Source organism: Fundulus heteroclitus, chromosome 13 (genome assembly GCF_011125445.2).
Source record: "Fundulus heteroclitus isolate FHET01 chromosome 13, MU-UCD_Fhet_4.1, whole genome shotgun sequence".
Taxonomy (NCBI): Eukaryota; Metazoa; Chordata; class Actinopteri; order Cyprinodontiformes; family Fundulidae; genus Fundulus; species Fundulus heteroclitus.
In genome coordinates, this window is record NC_046373.1 from 8,740,567 (window position 1) to 8,759,502 (window position 18,936).

At 43.7% G+C, this 18,936-nt stretch overlaps 2 protein-coding genes and 1 long non-coding RNA gene across 6 annotated transcripts in view; 2 read left to right on the forward strand and 1 right to left on the reverse strand.

The window, feature by feature from the left end:
- The first annotated feature begins 696 nt into the window (after window positions 1–696).
- oxnad1 (oxidoreductase NAD-binding domain containing 1) lies at window positions 697–8,484 on the forward strand. Of its 4 annotated transcripts, none has more exons than XM_012874252.3 (8): window positions 697–857; window positions 1,290–1,435; window positions 2,253–2,319; window positions 2,431–2,534; window positions 3,783–3,924; window positions 5,507–5,752; window positions 5,839–5,947; window positions 6,090–8,484. In XM_012874252.3, exons 2-8 carry the CDS (start codon window positions 1,290–1,292, stop codon window positions 6,245–6,247), a joined length of 972 nt encoding a protein of 323 aa, XP_012729706.2. In that variant the 5' UTR covers window positions 697–857; the 3' UTR covers window positions 6,248–8,484. The 4 variants fall into 4 exon arrangements, with proteins under 4 accessions (XP_012729706.2, XP_012729708.2, XP_012729704.2 ...); XM_012874254.3 differs by having other exon boundaries at window positions 699–857; window positions 1,309–1,435; XM_012874250.3 differs by having other exon boundaries at window positions 700–857; window positions 2,250–2,319.
- Window positions 8,485–8,891: 407 nt separating this feature from the next.
- Window positions 8,892–9,163, forward strand: LOC118565188. Its single transcript, XR_004932249.1, has 2 exons — window positions 8,892–8,982; window positions 9,114–9,163. It is a non-coding gene; the product is annotated as an uncharacterized LOC118565188 (long non-coding RNA).
- Window positions 9,164–11,215: 2,052 nt separating this feature from the next.
- The window catches only part of rftn1a (raftlin, lipid raft linker 1a), a 46,112-nt gene continuing 38,391 nt past the window's right edge, over window positions 11,216–18,936 (reverse strand). The window contains exons 5-10 of the mRNA XM_012874195.3: window positions 16,549–17,293; window positions 16,247–16,450; window positions 13,526–13,635; window positions 12,764–12,867; window positions 12,194–12,269; window positions 11,216–11,873 (exon numbers count right to left, since the gene is read on the reverse strand). Of these exons, the coding sequence (XP_012729649.2) occupies window positions 11,454–11,873; window positions 12,194–12,269; window positions 12,764–12,867; window positions 13,526–13,635; window positions 16,247–16,450; window positions 16,549–17,293 (1,659 nt within the window). The 3' untranslated portion in view covers window positions 11,216–11,453. The remainder of the gene's footprint in view (window positions 11,874–12,193; window positions 12,270–12,763; window positions 12,868–13,525; window positions 13,636–16,246; window positions 16,451–16,548; window positions 17,294–18,936) is intronic.

Consider the following 18,936-nt stretch of genomic DNA (forward strand, 5'->3'; position numbering starts at 1 on the left):
ATCATCCAGGCAATGACCCTCTATAAGGATTGTCTTTAGAAGCTTTGTGTTGTAAAAAGGAAATGGTTTGGAAATTTTGGTTTATATAGTATGGATGTGGCTCATTTTAACTTTTTTTCTTAATAAATACCAGAATTTGCCCAAAATGCTGTATATTTTTTTCTGTCTGCTAACAGAATTCTTATTTTTATTTATTTCAACCAAAATAAATCTTACTATCAAAGAGTTACTTAGTACTTGAGTGGCCTTTTTACTGAAACACCTTTTTACTCTTTAGTAATTTTCTGGATGACTACTTGTTGCTTCTAATTGAGTAAAACTATATTGTTCATTGTTTTATTGTATTACATTTTTACTTTGAAACACTTTGTGATTTTTATCTGTGAAAAGTGCTATACAAATAAACTTTACTTACTTACTATATAGAAGCAGACTAATTTCTGAGTAGAATTTTGGGCTACTTTACCCTGTGTATTGGTAAAGATGACTAAATTAATAATAATAATAATGGCAAGAGAGATGTTTTGCAAAGTATACGATTTTATATACATTTATATTTAATTAAATTGATGTCAAAATTATGATATATATTCTTAATAATTATCTTTTTGTCACTATTTTACAGGTGCGTGCGTTCAATGACAAATGAAGCCTGAGTTCAAAGTCCTTGTGAGGTACGTAATTCGACCAGAGGGGGGCGCTGGTAAACTAAATGTCAGGGATGTCATCTGGCCGAAGAAGTCAGCCTTCCCAAAGCAACTTGTGTCATGTAATCCTAACATGCCAAAGGTTATTACAGCTGTAGTGGAGAAAGAAATGACCGAGGTTTAAGCGGAACACGGTTTGGCGTTGTTCAGGTAAGAAGCATCCACCAGCCTTTGTCTGACTGAAACCGTAAAGCGGAAGAAAAGCTTTGCTTAAATGCAGCTTTAGCTAGTTAGCTTACTCCATAAGAGGGCACACCAAACTCCATCTGTACATATCTCAATTTTAGAAGAGTATATCCTGCCACCTTTATTTACATTTTACAGTAAAGATTGTGCCATTGTTCTGTCATCATTGTGTTGCGAAGGGGATATCGGCGGGTAGATAGTACTATTCTAGGCTAAAGGTAAGATTTTAATGAGGTTTTGTCTTATCTTAGGGAGCATGTTGATGCTAAAACCTTTTATGTGTGATGATCAGATACCGAAATGAAAGCATAATGGCTGCAAACTAAAAAGGGCTCGCTTAAGCACCGCTAAAAAGTGGTGACTCTCAGCACTTTTGACAGTTTTCGGCTTTTCCAGATGTTGTCTGTTCTGACAGGAAGCCGGGCAGCGATGAGCGCCCCCTGTTGGTTCATCCGTAGCGCTGCGCGAAGCCTCAGCCGCCAGAGTCCTGCTACTGCTCCGCTGTGCTGGCGGCTGCTGCTGGGGCCCGGGTCTGCAAACAGGTGAGTCTGCTGCTCAGGGGAACTATTTGGCTAATAACTTTTAGTAATGGGCTAAACTAAAATGCAAGTATTTCAATAAAACTGTATGTCTATTCATTCTGATGATTATGGCTCACAGGCAACGAAAAAACCCAAATTCAGTTTAAATGTTAATCAATCAATCAAGCAAGCTTTATTAACAGACCTCTGTCCGTGGTTACACGGATTAAAAATAATCAACATCCAAATGTGAAAGCATAAAATTATATTTACGATCTGAAATTATAAAGTTTTAAGAAAATAACATTTGTAGTACAGAAATTTGGCCTTAAATATTCTGAAGGTTGACCTCCCAGTTATCCAGCAGAGTCATTGTATATTGGCATCGCATCTTTTTTTTTTTTTTGCCAAAGTTGACCGTTTACAGAATGCTATGTTCAAGCATGGACAGTTCATCGCATTTGTAATATAATGGCAATTAAAAAAAATGCAATTTCCGAATCGCAGAAGTCAACAAGTTTTGGATCTGTAACAGTTAATGGATAAGTCGGTAATGTGTTCAAAGTGGGTTCACCTCCACATGGAAGGGAAGAGATAATCAAATTTTATGACTAGTTTTAGAGTTTATATAACCATCATTTTTATACTAGAAACCTTCAGGAATCTCACCACAGAACGTGGGATTGTGAGCTAATCTGTGTTCGGCGCGCACCGCCCCGTTTGGTTTGCCTCTCTGTTGACGTTGAGGGCAAACTCCACATGCCGTTTTATACACCTGCTGCAGGAGAATGTTTGACCAGCAAACCCATTGGTTACCTCCTGTCTCCTCTTTCAGCAGAAGAAGCATGTCCTCGAAGAGACAGATGGACCACTTGGAGAGGACGGCGAGCAACTACAGACAAAATGTGAGCCCCGCTTTGAGAAACGGTATTGTGACGGATAAAGACGAGGAGGCCGGTGGTTTCCCCCCTTTTGCTGCTGTGTTCATGCCTTTCTGTCCGGACGCCCGGTTGCAGGCGCTGTATCCAGCTCAGGTCTGTGGGATCGTGGACGAATCGGAAACGGTAAAGAGACTGAGGCTAGCCGTCCATCCAGACTTCAGCTTCAAAGCGGGACAGTGGTGAGTGGACGCGCGCGTTTCCATTAGCAGGATAGAGCTGATTGATGGGCTCAGATATCAGGGCAACTTATCACCAGCGCTCCTCTTTCTGTGCGGAACCCTCGGTGAATTTGAGCCGAGCAGCATCTGTGCCGTCGTGGGCTTGTAGTTGTGCTCGGCTTGTGTTCACGCAGGTTTCGGCAACCACAGAGGCCCACAAATCCCTTTTTGTGAAGCCCGCAGTGCTCAGATATTCCACTTGGTGGCGGCATTCTGCCAGATTCAACCTCCCGAGCTTTTAACTTTGGAATATCCCCTAAACTTTTACAGCTGGACTCGTCTTTCCGTCCGCATTTTCCATGACGTTGGCTTACCTGCTAAACGAATTAGAGGGTGATGTTAGACACAGATGTATGAAAAATAAAGCGGTTCATGTTTAGTGAACAGCTGCACATGCTTGAGATGACGTCAGGCCTTGGCCTGGAGAATTTTTAACTAAAGAAACATTTTAGACTCAAAGTGATGAAAATATGTTCTTTGATGAAGGCAGGCCTTTTTTTTTTTTCTTGTCCGTCTGTCTCGGTTCTGGTCAAGTCCATGTTGTTGGTGGGTGTTAGACAGCCAGATGTCCTGCTTTAACTGATTGTTCTATCTATCTATCTATCTATCTATCTATCTATCTATCTATCTATCTATCTATCTATCTATCTATCTATCTATCTATTTCATATTATATATATATATATATATATATATATATATATATATATTGCACACATCTGCGTATGTTTTTTAAGGACCGTCCAGATCTTCATCTTCAGGTAGGACAGGGCTAGAAATGAACTACTGTGGCAGATGCTTTATGCGTGCCTCCTTTGAGGGGGTAAACGGCCTTTATTTATAGCGTAACAGTGGATCATTGTTTTGGTGAAGCCCGGGTCCAGCTGCATCACATTGCTGCAGCGGTTGCACATGTGGCTGTGCTTTGTGGCAAACAAACAGGCTGCAGTTTGAATAAACTTGCTAGCAGGCAGCTGTGCTTCTGGTTTGATTATATGCTCTGTTGGTTTTTTTTTTTTTTGTTTCTGGAACAGGCCTTCTCTTCTCCCTGAGGTCGGGGGTCGACGTGCTCCCCTCATTCAGCCGCCGACCCACAGTTCAGCGCATGAGAAACACAAAGCCTTTCCGGTTCTGCGAGGAGAGCGCGAGTTATCAGCGTTAACGGCAGTTTAAGGCTAATGTGGCGTTGTTCCTGTTTTCCGGACGCAGGGTAGACTTCTTCATCCCCGGTGTGGAGAAGGTGGGCGGCTTCTCCATGTGCTCCAGCCCCGGTTTGTTGCAGAGGGAGGGTGTCGTCGAACTGGCTGTCAAGTACACCACACATCCCCCAGCACACTGGATCCACACTGTGGTGAGTTAGGGGGGGGTGATTCCTGATGCACGGGTCCGGTAACTCCATAAGTTCCCCATAAATATTTCTCGTGGCTCTTCAAAATGGGAAAGACCGTAGAACATGTCATTCAAGTAAGGCAGACGTGTGTTGAAACTCATAGGTGAGGAAATGGAGAGAGCTATTGTAATGACTGAAGTTGGCCTTAGCCATGGTCAGATAAGACTGTTTGAAGTTTTTCACAACAAACGCTCCTGGCGGGTTTCACACCGAAGATGAAAATCCTCAAAAAAAACAACCTTTGTAGCATAAAATCATATTAGGAACAGTTTTAATTGTGATGCCGTTGCAAAAAAGGAAAAAAAAAAAAAAACTGCGATGCAATTATCCAAACTTTTCTGCCTCTTTTTCTTTCTCAGCTCTTAAACATTGTATCCAGCGCTCAGCACCAGCTTTAAAACCTGAGATTCTGATAATAAATGCCAGCTGTGGGCATTAAGGGCAGTTGAACTATAGCATCCTGCCTAATATGGCGAGTCCCGGCCGTCCTGTTCCAGGGACGTTGTGTTACGCACGCTGTAGCTGGGATACAGATGCAATGCCATATAATTGTGCAGCTCCAGTTTTTGCTCATGTTTGCTTTCTTGATCCGCCTTCACATCTCCCTGTGGTCCCATTAACGAATGTCTTGATAAAAGTATCAAAGACAAAGTAAATTCCTTTGCTAAACAGCATGTTTACATAGAAGTGAAACCCCCCCCCCCCTTTCTCCAAAAAGTTATATTTTTGGTGATACAAGGTTTTTCTGTCTGATAGCAATGCTGTTAAGTAGGTGGAGGAGCTGTTTTTTTTTTTTTTCCCCGTATCTGGCGGACTCAATGAGACGTCATCGGACCGGTCAACAGGATAAAGATCTCAGACACAAGACCAGATCTAGAGAGATCACACAAACAAGAAAGGTCCAGCATTGTGAAACGCAACAGAAGACGACTGGTAGGGGTTTTTATATATATATATATATATATATATATATATATATATATATATATATATATATATATATATATATATAAAAAAAAACGGCAACAGGGGAGCTAATAAGTGTGACACCAATGATTTCTTAATGCGGGATGTTCTCCCACTGTATGAATTATAAATTTGGCTTTTAGTAGTCCTTTGCTCCCCCCCCCCCCCCTCCTCGCTGCCGAGCGCACGTTTGTTGACACGTCTGCGTGTTTAACGCAGTCTTTATAATAAAGCCGTCTTTAAAGCGAGACCTCGTTGCAGAAAGATCTGAGGGAAAAGCGTCGTTCATTTGAGCGCAGTGAGACGTGCGTGTCTCAGCTCCGGGGACGGTTTGATCCTGTCGTTTGATACTGTACTCCAGGAATAGCTTAGGCGCCATCGCAGTAGCTTAAGAAGCCGCGTATTCCCATGCAGGTTCCCATACTTCAAGTGCGCAGAACGCATTTGAAGTACGGGAACTTGTGAGTTAACAGTAGGGTTCGTTCGTTTGTGTTCTCTGTTATTAACTCTGATACAGACTTCTTTTAGGTCTTCCTCCATTTTTAAACTGTCTTGTCTACCTTTTTCCTTCCGCCAGTGTGCAGTCGGCTCTCGCGTGGCCATGCGCGTCGGCGGGAACTTCTACTTCGACCCGCTGCCCTCGGATCCGTCGGCGGATCTGCTGCTGGTTGCGGGCGGCGTGGGGATCAACCCGCTCTACTCTATTCTGTTGCACACTTCAGATCTGCTGCGCCTCAGCCGGTCCTCTGGCGGCCGGGACTACCGCGTCGGCTCTGCCCACCTCTGCTACAGCGCCAAGAACACGCAGGAGCTGCTCTTCAAGGTTCGCCTTTTTTTTTCCCGCAGGTATCAGCCACGCATAGTAGGCCGTAGCCCGCTGTGTCACGACCTGTCGTGTGTTTATTCCAGAGCTCCATCGTTGAGAAATGCGCCGAGTTTCCTGACAAGTTCTCCTGCAACTTTCACGTCACGCAGCAGAGGGCAGAGGTCGAGCCGCGCCTTCAGCCCTTCGTCAAAAGTAATCCGCACACACGCAAACCTTTCCTCATTCAGCCGGGATGATTGATCGGCTGTCGCGTTCCTCCGTCTGCTTTCTTTGATCCGTCCCTTTCGTCTCAGCGACGGCGAGTTTTAATTGATGCGTTTTACTGCCTCCTCAGGTGGGAGAATCACAGAGGAGGAGTTGCAGGCCAAGGTGGACCCACAGAGGACTTTGTGTTACCTGTGCGGACCCCCACCGATGATAGAGGCGATTTCTAACACCCTCACGGGCCTCGGCCTCCCGAAGGACAGGATTCTGTTTGAGAAGTGGTGGTAGGACCGACGGGATGTTTCCAGAGGTTGCCCTCCTGGCTCTTGGTGGTCCCCAGACGGAGGACGTATGGACTGCCAAACAAAAATGGGTCCTCTCTACTCTGCTGTGGCGATCCATGCAAGGTCCCTGGCACCACTCCTGACCCATGAACTAAATCAAAGACTGAATAGATCTGATTTCCTGAAATACAGCCAGGAAAACATCTGCAACGTAAATGGCAAATTCTTGTACAGATTTCTAGCAAATACTAATTTAAAGTGGGAGAAAGAAGTGAGAGATTTGTGACGATATTTGCACACTGCAGCCAGGATTGCGCTGTCCGGTGCTGCCGCAACTTTCCGTTTAGTGAGGGAACACGTTTTATACAGAAACAGATTTTAAGGATGTGCTGATCGCAGATTTGTGGCGCATTTCCACGCCGTGATGCGCTGATGCTCCTTTCAGCCAGTTCCAATTTCTTAGTTATTTACAGAGCTCAAAAAGGTTTCTTTATGGTGTCACAGCAGCCATTCTTCATTAGTGTTGCATAGATCAGGAGTTGACATTTTAGCGTCTTATATTAGCTGCTAAATCCAGCGTATTCCATGAAGCTTAAAAAGTAAAACAGCTTTACTGGATCATATATAGCCTCAAAAATCCCCTGAGGTCTAATTCTGAGTCCATAGAAATGAATTTTCTCTTTAATAGCTTCTTGGACCTCTTTACTTCCTGACAATAGCCAACATCTTCCGTCAGTGACAACTTCCACACTGAATAGCAGCTTCCCTGCCCAGAAAAATAGTTTGCGACCGGCTAATGTTACCTGTCGAGCTGAAAGTCGTCCAACTTATAATTAGTTGACTTCTCTGCATCGCTAATTTATTTATTTCTCTTTGAAGGGTAGAAACTAGATTGCAGTTTCAGGGTGGGCTGTTTGCCCCACCATTTCAATAAAAGTGTTGTAATGAAATCTGAGCCCTGACTGTAATACTCACACCATGTTAACCAGGAGCTAAAATCTAAACCTAATGTCCCAAATAAAAAAAAAAATGTTGTAGTTTCTATGCCAAAAAGAATGACTGCTAAAGTAACAATTTCAAACTATTTTGGCTGATGAGCTTGATTTCTTCCTTCAGAGTAATTACATCTCACATCATCCAAGTGAAACCTTAACAGTCTTCCACGCACTTGGCCAGCGCCGCACTCTGTTTTCCTCTCACACACACACACACACACACACACACAGCGCTCATCTGCGCAGTCTCCTCTTCTCTCACACATCTTCCACATCAGCGAGCGCTTTTCCATCACAGGGCAGGTTAAGCGTCCCACGGCGCTCCGTAATGGAAGCTCCAGGTGGTCTCTGATTGGCACGGATCACCGGGCGTCCCTCAGAGACGGCGGCGAGCTCCCCGCTCGGGGTTGTCATTTTTCCCGTTCATGAAGATAACGTGGAATTGAAATGGAAAAGGAAAGAAAAAAAAAAAAGACCCAACAACTTTGAGGCAGTGCGGTTTTTAAACGCTTTATTGACCCTCTTGTTAAACCAAGACATGACTGTTACACCACTTACGCACTTCACAGGCAGTTCAGGAAACAAAGAAACAGCTGATTTCTAAATGACATTCTTGGGTCACTTATTGCAAGGAAAACTGCTCCAATGCCTGCAGCTTTCCAAAATGTTACGGTTTATAGAGCAGAAACCACACAGGTGGTACTTTTGAATGCTGAGTACAAGAACTGAAACATTTTAAAATGTCCTTCTTTAGTTTTTGTATTTTGCCAATACATGTGTTGGTAATTAGTCTATATTAACAGTTTTTGGTTAATTCTTTGGAGCATTTCAACTCCTGCTTACTGAAAGGAAACTTTTTTTATTCCCACATTAAAGAACTGAAGTGGTGAATCTAGAACTATACTGCTCTCACGATCTCAAATCCCACAAGTACGACTAAAATATTGATTATCAACATGTCAGAGGAGCTCTGGTCATCTGGAACATCAGTAAACCCCAAAGAAAGGATTTTTGTCAGTTCCAACTTTTAAATGATCCGTCTTTACTTCCGACTCCACAAACATTGTCATTCCAGAACTGGATTAGATATTTTATGATCATTATCGTGTGGTAAAGACCAGTTTGGCCATTATTTTTATTTAGTTAATGAAGGTTCTCCCTTTACTCCTGCTTTGACAGGGATGGTTGTACTTCCTGGAGTTTGTTTTTCACTGAACCTAATTCCTGCTATTAAAAAAAAAAAAAATCTTCCTCTGCTTTCTTCTGTGGAAACACAGACTTTTTTTGTTCTGCTACAGATTATTTCTCATCTTGTTCCAAACACGCTGACTTGGTGTCCTCTTATAGACGGGTTTATTTGATCTTTGCTGCCCGACGGCGACATTTTGTCCTGGCATTGAGAGCCACTTCAAACAATTCGCTGTGAATTTGCTGCTGCACCTAAAAAAACCCACATCTATTCAAGCAGCTTTGACATCCCAATCACCATTGACTTCTTCAACCTGTCCTAATGTTAAAAATGACAAACATGTCGAGTCAATTTTTGACGTCACTTGGGCAGAAACAAATGTGAAAATGTGACTAATGAGTTAAATTGTTGTCATCTACTGCTTCCTCCCCCTTTTCCTCAATACAGCATTTACTGTGCCTTGCAACACTATTCACACCCCTGACTTTCTCACATTTTGTTATCTGACAGACAAACGTTCATGTATCGTATCAGCATTTTGCGAGAAGTGGTTAGGTTTTTTTTTTGACCAATCTGTATAATCTGACCCAATCTGTATAATATGATTGAACTTGACTTTGTAAAGTGCCTTGAGATGACATGTTTCATGATTTGGCGCTATATAAATAAAATTTAATTGAATTGAGGTTTATGAAACAGTATCCCAAGATGTGACGATCACACACACTGTTCAATCAGTCTAAAAATGGGAAGAGGATCTCAGAAACCTACCAAGACACGGCCGGGCAAGGAGAGGCCCAAGGTAACTCTGGACACGTCCCACAGTTTAGGTACGATAATCTGTTGATAGACGACTGTTATTCTTGTCCTTTGTAAATATGGAAGTGTGGCAAAAAGAAAGCTTTATTGAAACAAAGTTATAACAAGTCCATTTTGCCACAATCCATGAACAGGACAAAGAAATTAAGTGACGGGTGGTGTTGGGGTCAGATGACACCAAAACTGATTTTTTTTTGCTGTGTATTCAAAATGTAACGTTTTCTCTGAATGCACCAACCCCATGGTAAAACATAGAGGAAGCATAATGCTGTGGCCGGTTCAAAGAGTAACAGGCTAAATGTCAGTGACAAGCTGGTAGACACATACCCCAAAAGACTAAACCTTATTTCAAATGATGGTTTGTTCTACAGATTATTGAGCAGGAAACCTGAACGTAAACGCACGTTTCGTGTGTTTGTATGCTCAACATCCTGAAAACCAAGCTGCGTTTCTCGCCACACTATACGCAGCCTTTTAGTTGGCATGTGAAAATAAAATGCAGTGAAGTTTGTGGCTGTAAACCTTGCAAAACGAAAACGCCAAAAGGAGTGAGAATACTTTTTGCAAGACAGTGTATGCAATTTACATTTAAACACACGGAGTCCAGGAAACATAAAACCTCCAGTCCAAAACAAGAGAATTCGTACCTTTCACATATTCATGTTACCAGATATAATGATTACAACCTCTGCTATAAGTGAAAGCTCAATATTTACAAAACATCTTCATAGCAGCTTGACTAACAGCCAGTGACAGCCTTTCAGGAGTTCCTCATGGTCGTCGTTTCGGCCCTTTTCCATTTGGTGCTTCCACGGTTTTGGTCTTTTTGCACCAAACCGTGTTGCACAAAAAAGGAGCGGCTTGCTGCTGGATGTTTCATACCAACCATGCGTTTACTTTGTGCCGTCTCTGGGGACGTTTCACACTTCTTTTAACGATTTTCTAAAGTCTACTTCAAGGAAACGTGGCTATGTGATGGCAACAAACAATGTCCACTAGCCGAAGGTTACTCAGAGTTACATTTCCTGAGAGTCAACTGGCTCAGACAGGGATCAACACTACAAGCAGTGGATGTAAGATAACATCTTTGGGAACTAATTTCAACTAAATTAGATCACACAAGGAATCGGAGGGTTGCGTGAGGTGACGTTTTTTGTCTCAGACATAAAAAGAAAAGCTATGGAATGACAAAGAACATGTGTACGAGCTGGTTGGTTTTACAGGTAATAAATGGTAACACTAGGTACGAGCTGGCAAAGTGGCAAATTAATCCTCACAATACGTCTTATTAGCCTGAAATAAGACGGAAAACATTAAAAAAAAATGTAAAAGACAGTCCTCCTTAAGGCATTGGCTGAAGAAGCTGTATAGCTGGGTACGGTCTCAGTCTTTTTATACAAAAACAGTAAACAGAGCAGAGCAAAACTTCACAGCACACTTCTACCAATCGGATCAGAGTATTGACAACTGAATGCACCGTAATGTACAAAAGGCCTTTGAAAAGGCATTTCCCTCCCTTACAGATTTCTAACCGTTTGCTTGTTGTGCCTCAAATATTTCAGATCAGCAAAGCATTTGAAAGGAAAAACCTCAGATAAGGATAGCCGGAGTGAATCCAAAAAGCAGTTCTTGAATGATGATTTCATTTACCGAGGGAAAGAAGCTATCCGGACCTCGAAGTGCTTGTGCTATTTGGCAGCGGGTCTTTTTGACCCGCTCTACTCTGCAGAATTATTTTTAATTTAGCCACGTTGATAGGTTTTCACTGATTAGTGGCTTGTTTAAGGTCAGGCCAAAACATCTCAGAAGTGGACATTCAGCTAATTGTCACGGTTTTTAAGTTGTTCTAGCACGTTTCACTAGAAGTAAACAGGCCTGGGTACGGCTATTAAAGCTACCTAAGCTTTCCAAAAACTGTGGTTAATCACAGTTAATTTAAGATCCAACAAAGGAAGATTACATTTTTACATAGGTTAAAAACAAAAGTTAGCTTGAACATCATCATTTGAAAACGGTATTTTGCATTCACTCGGGTCGACTGGGGTAGAAAGAAAAAAAAGAAGAGCGTTTTGTAAGCACTGCACAGCACTGTATATGCTCGACTCTCGTTGTTTCACAGGAATACAAACAGATAAAAAGCTCTTCGCTCCGCAGGCCGACCAGGTTTTCCGCTCCCTCCGATTGCTCGGGTTCCCGAGTGACGTACGTCAACAGACTCCGGAGAACAGCTGCTGTTTAATCCGCTCCTCCGCCCTGACCTTTTCCTTTAACCCCCTCTCATCACCCGGACAGAAATCCATCCACCTCACCTCCTTCTCCAGCCCGGGCAGCGGGACGGCGTCGACGTCAGTCTCCTCCTCTTGATGTTCCGCAGAAGCCCTGCGCTGCAACAGGAGGGAGAGGGCCTTTTGATGCAGCGCATCCTCGCCGCTCTTCTGAAGGCTCGCTCTGTTGCTCCTCCCGCCGTCCCCTCGCTTCCTCCCCTCGGCTTCCGCCTCCTCTTCCTCCTCGTTGATCCTCAGCCTGTCCATCTCGGTCTCTATCACGAGAGACTTGTTCTCCTGCTCGTCTAGCGCTTCCCCGGCCGAGTGTTTCTTCGCCTTGCCGCGACCTCTGAGGTTCAGCATCTGAAATCAAACGGACGTGTTTGAGATGGTTTCCTGCTTTCTGTCACGTCTTTTCTTCCCCCCCCCCCCCCACCCCCAGACACCTGACAAACCACAACAAAGCCTTGTTCACTGATGCCTCTTTCCTGTACAGTTTGAGGCCAACTACTTGCCTATTATTAGACTTTTTCTCAGTGGGTTTTATATTCGCTGTACATCCCATATTTAGAAACATTACTTTTTTTTTTTTTTAAACACCGCCTCATGTGACATAAAAGTCACTCGCCCTCGAGGCGCAAAAGAGACGACTGACAGATTTGTTGCAAAGACGGCAGACGAACCTTGAAGTCTTTTCTCCTGCGTTGCAAAACGGGCCTCTGAAGGAAAAGGATTTGCTTAGTCGACAAACTTCCATCACTGCGGAAAGAAAAGAGCAGCCCTTTTAACGAACGTCACCCGCCATATTATAATTCAAGGAGCCCGCATTAGCATCCGCGCGTGCTGAAATCCGGTCTCTGCTTCCTGCGGTTTCCCAAGTGACAGGTTAAAAAACAAGAGGCAGTTCAGTGACGGCTTTTTTTTCTTCATTTTTCTTTCTTCTTTTTGCTTGTTTGTTCGCAGCGGCAACAGATTTCAAAAGCTTTTTTCATGTTGAAACGAGCATATGATCAGGATTTGTCAGATCTTGGAGCCATCTGTCCTTCATGTCCCAGCTCCAGTGTCAGTCCGGCTCCCGAAAAAGAACGAGAACAACAAGATGTTGGGATGAGAAGAATCAACAATCAGGCAAAGCCGCAATTAAACCCGGCCAGGTTTAGGAGACGTTTGTCAGCGAGATGAAAAGGTGAATACCTTAAACAAATCAAGTGCTCTTCTCTGCTTGACGTTCTGGAAGGGGGGGGGTTTCGTACCTGTTTGTTCTGACGATGGGCGTTGGCAGCACACACATCAGTCTCCATCCATATGCAGCTAAAGACTGGAGCAGCGGGATGTAGTCTGTCTTCACCACGACACCCTGGAAAGGGCAAAAATAATTCAAATGTGTACGAAAAGCAAATGTTTACATTACCCGTGTGGTCAGAACTTTCATGTTTTTTTAGATTTTAGAATGCATCTGGACCATTACCGACGGACTGGACAACACACACCCCCCCTTACCTATGAAAACAATTATTGGATGCAAAAATTTGCCGTTTCCTACGTGGACAAACCAAATGTCCTCCATTTTACAGTCAGACTACACAGAGACTGAGCTGTTTGGCCACAACGACAGGATGTTTGAGGAGGTGTCAGTGTGAGTCTTTAAGCTAAACGATTGAATATCCACCCAGGATCATACCAGAGACTTGCTGGTCACTTTGTCTCCAGCTCCTGTCTCCAGGGATGTGTCTATGTTTGAGACAGTATGTATATTTCTGACCCTAGAGAAATTTCTTGCTAGATTTACAAAAAAAGTGTAACTAATGTTGCATTTGATATTATTAAAACTGTACATTATATAATGATTCTCTGTTTAAATAGAAACGGAGCTGCCCGTTTTTGCATTAAAGAAAAGTTGAGCTAAGTACCCAGGACGCTCTTCAGGCTGCGTCTTTCTTCTCAGAACCTGGGGAAAAAAACGTGCCCCTCCAGGTCATAGCGGCACCAGAGCCAACACGGCACTGAAAACTCACATCTATGACAGTCCACTGCTCAACCACGATGGCGTCGTAGGAGGTGTCGGTGGTGTCCTCCGCCGAGCTCTGCAAGATGAAGACGCTGTCCACAGATGAAACGCCGCTGTCTGGAAACAAGCAGAGCCGCAGACAAACAGGCGGATGTAAGCGATTCAAATCCAGTCCCCCATCCTCTCACTCTACATCCAAGCCCCCGTCAGATTAAGCCTGCTCCATTCATGTGCAGCTGAGCAGCGACTCGTCAGACAAGACATGGACTTTGGGCCGATGGCACCACGCGTGTCATCGCGTTACACAGCAGGGATGCTAAGAGTTTAAGGGTCTTTCATCCAGTCAGCGGAAATTGTCAGGTTAGATTTAGACGGATGGACGCCACAATCAATAAACTCGGATCAGAAATTTGATTTATTTTGGCAGTGATTGTAGAGCAACTACTAATATGGATTCTCTTAAAATGAATGCTAGATTTGGATCTGGAACTGGGTTACAGTAGTCACAGCTTCCACAGGGATATTTCTTTTGATAAGTATCCCCAGCCTACAGTGGCTTACAAATGTAATAATAATAACAATCATCTTTATCATTATTGCAACATACATTTCAATGAAATTTGTCCCCTGCATTTAACCCGTCCTTCACGGAGCAGCGGGCTGCCATTGTGCAACGCCAGGGAGCATTCTGGGGCTAAGGGTCTTGCTCAGGGACCCAGAGTGGCAGCCTGTTGGAGTTAGAACCAGGAACCTTGTAATAAGTGTTCTGCTCTCTAAGCCGTCACTCCCCATCCTGAAACACTAACGTTTTCAAGATGTCGCATTATAACCACAAACCTCAACAGGATTGAGATGCTATTTGATACAAAGATAAAGTAGCACATAGCCATAAAGTGGAAGAAGAATTTGTGTAAAATAAAGACCTGAAAAGTCTGGTGTACATTTCTATTCAGCCGCTTTTGCACACATGGACCTGCTGTATTTTTCGGACCATAAGGCGCACTAGTTTTTAATGCGCATTAGTAATTCTTTACAAGTGTGTAATATCACTCCACACTGCAAAAAGGCAACTAAAAGTAATTTTTTCTTGAAATGAATGTATTATTCCTTGATTTGAACAGGTAGATCAGACTGTTTGTCAATGGAATAAGATTTTTGTACTTAAAATAAGAACAATTCCACTCCATCGTCTTATTTCAAGAGCAGGAAATCTTACTTTAGGGGTAAAAATACTCATTTCTTTGGCAAATAGTCTTACTTAGCTGCTCAAACCAACGAAAAAATATACTCATTTGAAGAAATGAGTGCAGTGCGCCCCTCCTTGTACACATCTCTCTCCTGAGAGAGAGCTATCCGTCTCTGCCGGGAGGACAGAGTAGTTGTACTACACTGCCTTGTTTCTACCATGAGGCCAAAATAGACTTAACTTTTATATTAATTAACTTACTTGGTTTATTGTTGCTAGCGAGTACTACGGGCGAGGGCTGCCTTACATGAATGTACTTCTAGTTTAGACATTACAGTCAGGCAGTCTTGTAGACAGCTCAGAGGTCAGATCAGGTAGTGACACAGTGTACCGTCATGCTCAGAGTATCCATTGAGTGGAGCGGCTTCGTTGCTTACCAAAGTCGTACTTCCACATTTTGACAGATTTCTGAGCCCATTGTACCACATAAAATTGGTCAGTAAGCACAACGGCGATCATATATAAGGCGCGCCATCGTTTTGTAAGAGAATGTAAGGGTTTTTAGTGCGCCCTATACTCCGAAAAATACGGTACATAAAATCCTTCAAGAGTCTTCTCAGGAATTGAACCTCAATATAAATGCAGCTGTTCTGTGAAGGCAACAGAGATTTGTTTGAGAACAAACAGCATGGAGAAGATCAAGTCTCAGAGTCGGGGAGAAAGTTATGGAGAACTAGGTTAGGCTACAAAACAATACACCAAGCTGTAAACGCCTCACAGAGCACCGTTCAATCTGTCATCTGAAAATGGAACGAGTATGAGAACACCGCAAACCTACCAAGACATGGCCGTCCACTTAAACCAGTAGGCAAGCAGAGCACTAATCAGAGAAGCACCGTACACTGCAATGTAGGGACAGAGCAAACATCCACCAGCAGGTGCAAATGCAAGTTTTTGGCTCTGTTTCGCAGAAGATTAACAATATGGATTAGCATGAACAGATAACCCTGTGGGAATACTTTTTTTTTCAGACAGGGAAGCGAGTCTGAGCTGATGGGTGAATCAAAATACAGGGTCATTCGGGAGGAATGCATGTTAGAGACTGCAAATGGCTTGAAGCAAGGGCCTCAAGCTTCACCTTCCAGGAGAACAGCAGCTCTCCATCGTACAACCAGGCCAAATCATGTTTATGTGTTAGAACGGCCTAGACGAAGTCCAAATGAGCGAGGCTTGAAAGCTGATGGTCACAGATGTGCGCCAACAGATGAGAGTTATCTGGCAATATAAAGAATGGAAAAGCATTTCTGTTCTCTACAAAGTGTTGACTCAATAGGGGTCAATACAAGTATATGCCACATGTTTCAGATTTTTATTTGTTTAAACACTGAGGTTTGTGGTTGTAACCTGGCAAAATGTGGAAAAGTTCAACAGGTACTGGCACATGTTCGTGCCCTAACGTCTGTGGCCGACTCCGCTTGGCCTGGAACGTAACGATGAACAGACAGTGTTTAGAGATCGGCATAATTACTACGCAGGACACACCGTGGTCATCTGTAAGGTGGAAAAAGCCGTCGATGAGCTGCGCGCCGCTGCTAAAATGCTGCGTCATGTGGTCGAGCCAGTTTGCGTCGACGTCCGTGATGGCCTCCGCCTCCTTTTGAACGTGGAGAGGCACCCTGAGGGAGTAGAACCTCAGGGAGGTGTCAGGCTCTTCTGTGTGGTTGTACAGCGCAAACAGCTGCATCCCTGCAGACAAAACAGATCAGAAACGTGAAGCGGAGGGAACGCCCTGCTGATGGGCTCGTTCGCCTTCGGGAACATAGAACACCCTTCTGCTTACTTACTAGCCTGCGCTGGTGGCGAGGTTGAACCCGTGTCGTTCCCACAGTTCTTCAGCCTGATGTGGTTGTTGTTCTGCGTCGTCACGTGTCTCTGCCAATCCGCGTGAGTCGAGTCAGATCTTCTGTAACGGTTGCGCTCCAACTCTGGAGAGCTGAGCCAGCTGTCTGGGCTGGAAACTCTCCTCTCCCTCTGTTTGGAGAGGTTAAGATGTTTCTCCGTGGATGCAGTGAAGTGCTGTTTAATCTCTTGTAGTCTACACTCATGCGGCCTTGTCCCCACGGCGGGTTCTGGTAGGCTCAGACCTGACCATTTCCCCTGGGCTTCTGTCGTGTTGCGAGCATCAGAACTGATGTGGTTACGAGGTTTACCGGAGTCCTTGGGACCAGTCTGTGAGGTTGTTGTTTCATCACCAAGCTCCGCTGGGTTATGAGGGAGGTTCACGGTGTGTTTGGGAGGGCTGAAGTCTAGTTTTCTGGAGACGGAGGAGTTCTGGTCCGGTTTGTCACTCTCCACACCCCCGTGATCCGTCTCTTGAGATTCGCAGCAACAGAGATCGGCGTCTTCACCTTGCAGATCCGGTCCCGTCGGGCTCGTGTTCATGCTGAAAGGCTGCCGGTGTATCGGCGACGGGCTCGAATGCAAGGACGACAACTCCTCCGGGTCCCAGTGTCCCAGAAAGTACGGCCCTCCGCCTGGCTGCTGGAGGAAACCCACAAACATCGCCCCTTGTTCGGCCACATCCTGGATCTGTAAAACAGACACACCCATCATGGTTAATGGGTTACATGGTATATGGAAATCTGCATGGGCTTTTCTTTTGTGAAAGGACGTGATCCCTTTTCTCTTCACGCCCAGTGCTCAAAGGTGCTCCTCACAATATCATATCATATTAGGACCAATGCTCTTCTCCGTCTATAAAAAAAATAACCATTGTGACCGTTTTCTCCAAATGCCAGATTCCATTTTTATTCAGATAATTATGGGGAGTGGGGGCCTAGTAGTTGGGCACTTGTGTCCTGGAAAGGGTCCACAGATTGCCACACGCTCCCCTCTTAGCCCCAGAACGATCCCCGGGCTCCACACTGTGTCAGCCCACTTCCCCCCAAAGGCAAAGTCCATAAAAATGTACAAAGTTGCAATGAGAAAAAAAAAATAGATTATGATTTCTGTTGTTGTTGTTGAGAGCAGCCATGGCTAAGAGACTGACTCCTATATTAGAGTGTAGGCTCATTAAACAAGACACTTAATTTAGTTTATCTGCTAAAACTCCAAATGGTGAACAGGTGCACTCTTAAAGATATCTTAGGACAATCATTTATTCAACACTAAGATTCTTTTAAAAAAAAAATTGTGCAAAAAGGGACATAAGCTAGGGCTGGACAATATAGAGAAAAGCATATTGATCAAATAGAAATCATATTGATTGCTAGATAAAAATTCAAAACATGCATTTTAAGTGCAGCCCTGGCCTTTTTATGCTGTTGCTTAATAACCTATTGTTAGATAAGGAACGCAAACACCAAATTCAAACTCACCACTTGCTCCTAACCAATTTTTTACCAAAATTGCAAGCTTTTAAAAAAAAAAAAGAACGCCTGCTCTGTGAACTCTTTGAAAGGGGCGGAGCTTCGTTGACGGCGCGTTTTCTGCGTCTGCGTTGTGATTGGTTGGGAGGATGAAATGACTAATATTAACCTACTTGTTAGGCTAGAATCCAAAGGAAAGGAAAACTGTTCTTCCAATGAACTTTTGACGCTTTGTTTTCTATCACACCAGACAACCATTAGTCGATATATATATATAGTTACTGAATTGTTGTCCCGCTCCAACACAAGCTGCCAGGTCTTTAGAAATCACCTCCTTTCTAGATTATAAAAACCCAAAATACAAAACAATGATGACACTTTTTTACGACTGTTACCGAATCGTTGAACTTTCTCATTAGTGTAATGTTTAGGTAGCTTAACCTGTTGAGGAGAGGAACTAAAACAGGTCAGGGACAGCTGCGACAGTCAGCAACAACGGAGACTCCCTTTGTTTAATGACATCCTCCTTCAGTCCCAAGTCCTGCTTTGACTGTTTCCAAACAGTTGTCATTGCCGTGTATTGTATTTACACTCGTTCTTGGGCCTTGGTAGACCTTTCATTTAATTATTTCCAAGGATTCATGTCCAATCTTGATACTTGGGTATTTTAACCTCTCACCTTTAAATGTTTTCCTTTTTTTATGGTTCATTGGCTGTTTCATCTCTGTTGTTAGAGAGACACATTTCCCCACAGGCATTTATAAAGTCCCCCTAACTTTCCTCTCTATCAGTAATTAAAACCCTGAAACAATTCCCCAGTCAGCTTTTAACTTAGATGAGGTTTTGAATACAGGAAAAAAATGG

What these genes read in the sequence shown, in the direction of transcription:
- oxnad1 (XM_012874250.3), top strand. Translation starts at nt 1,290, where the DNA reads ATGTTGTCTGTTCTGACAGGAAGCCGGGCAGCGATGAGCGCCCCCTGT. An exon ending in CGAGCAACTACAGACAAAAT is followed by an intron (nt 2,320 to 2,430) that starts GTGAGCCCCGCT and finishes GCCCGGTTGCAG; the next exon opens with GCGCTGTATCCAGCTCAGGT. An exon ending in CGCAGGAGCTGCTCTTCAAG is followed by an intron (nt 5,753 to 5,838) that starts GTTCGCCTTTTT and finishes TGTTTATTCCAG; the next exon opens with AGCTCCATCGTTGAGAAATG.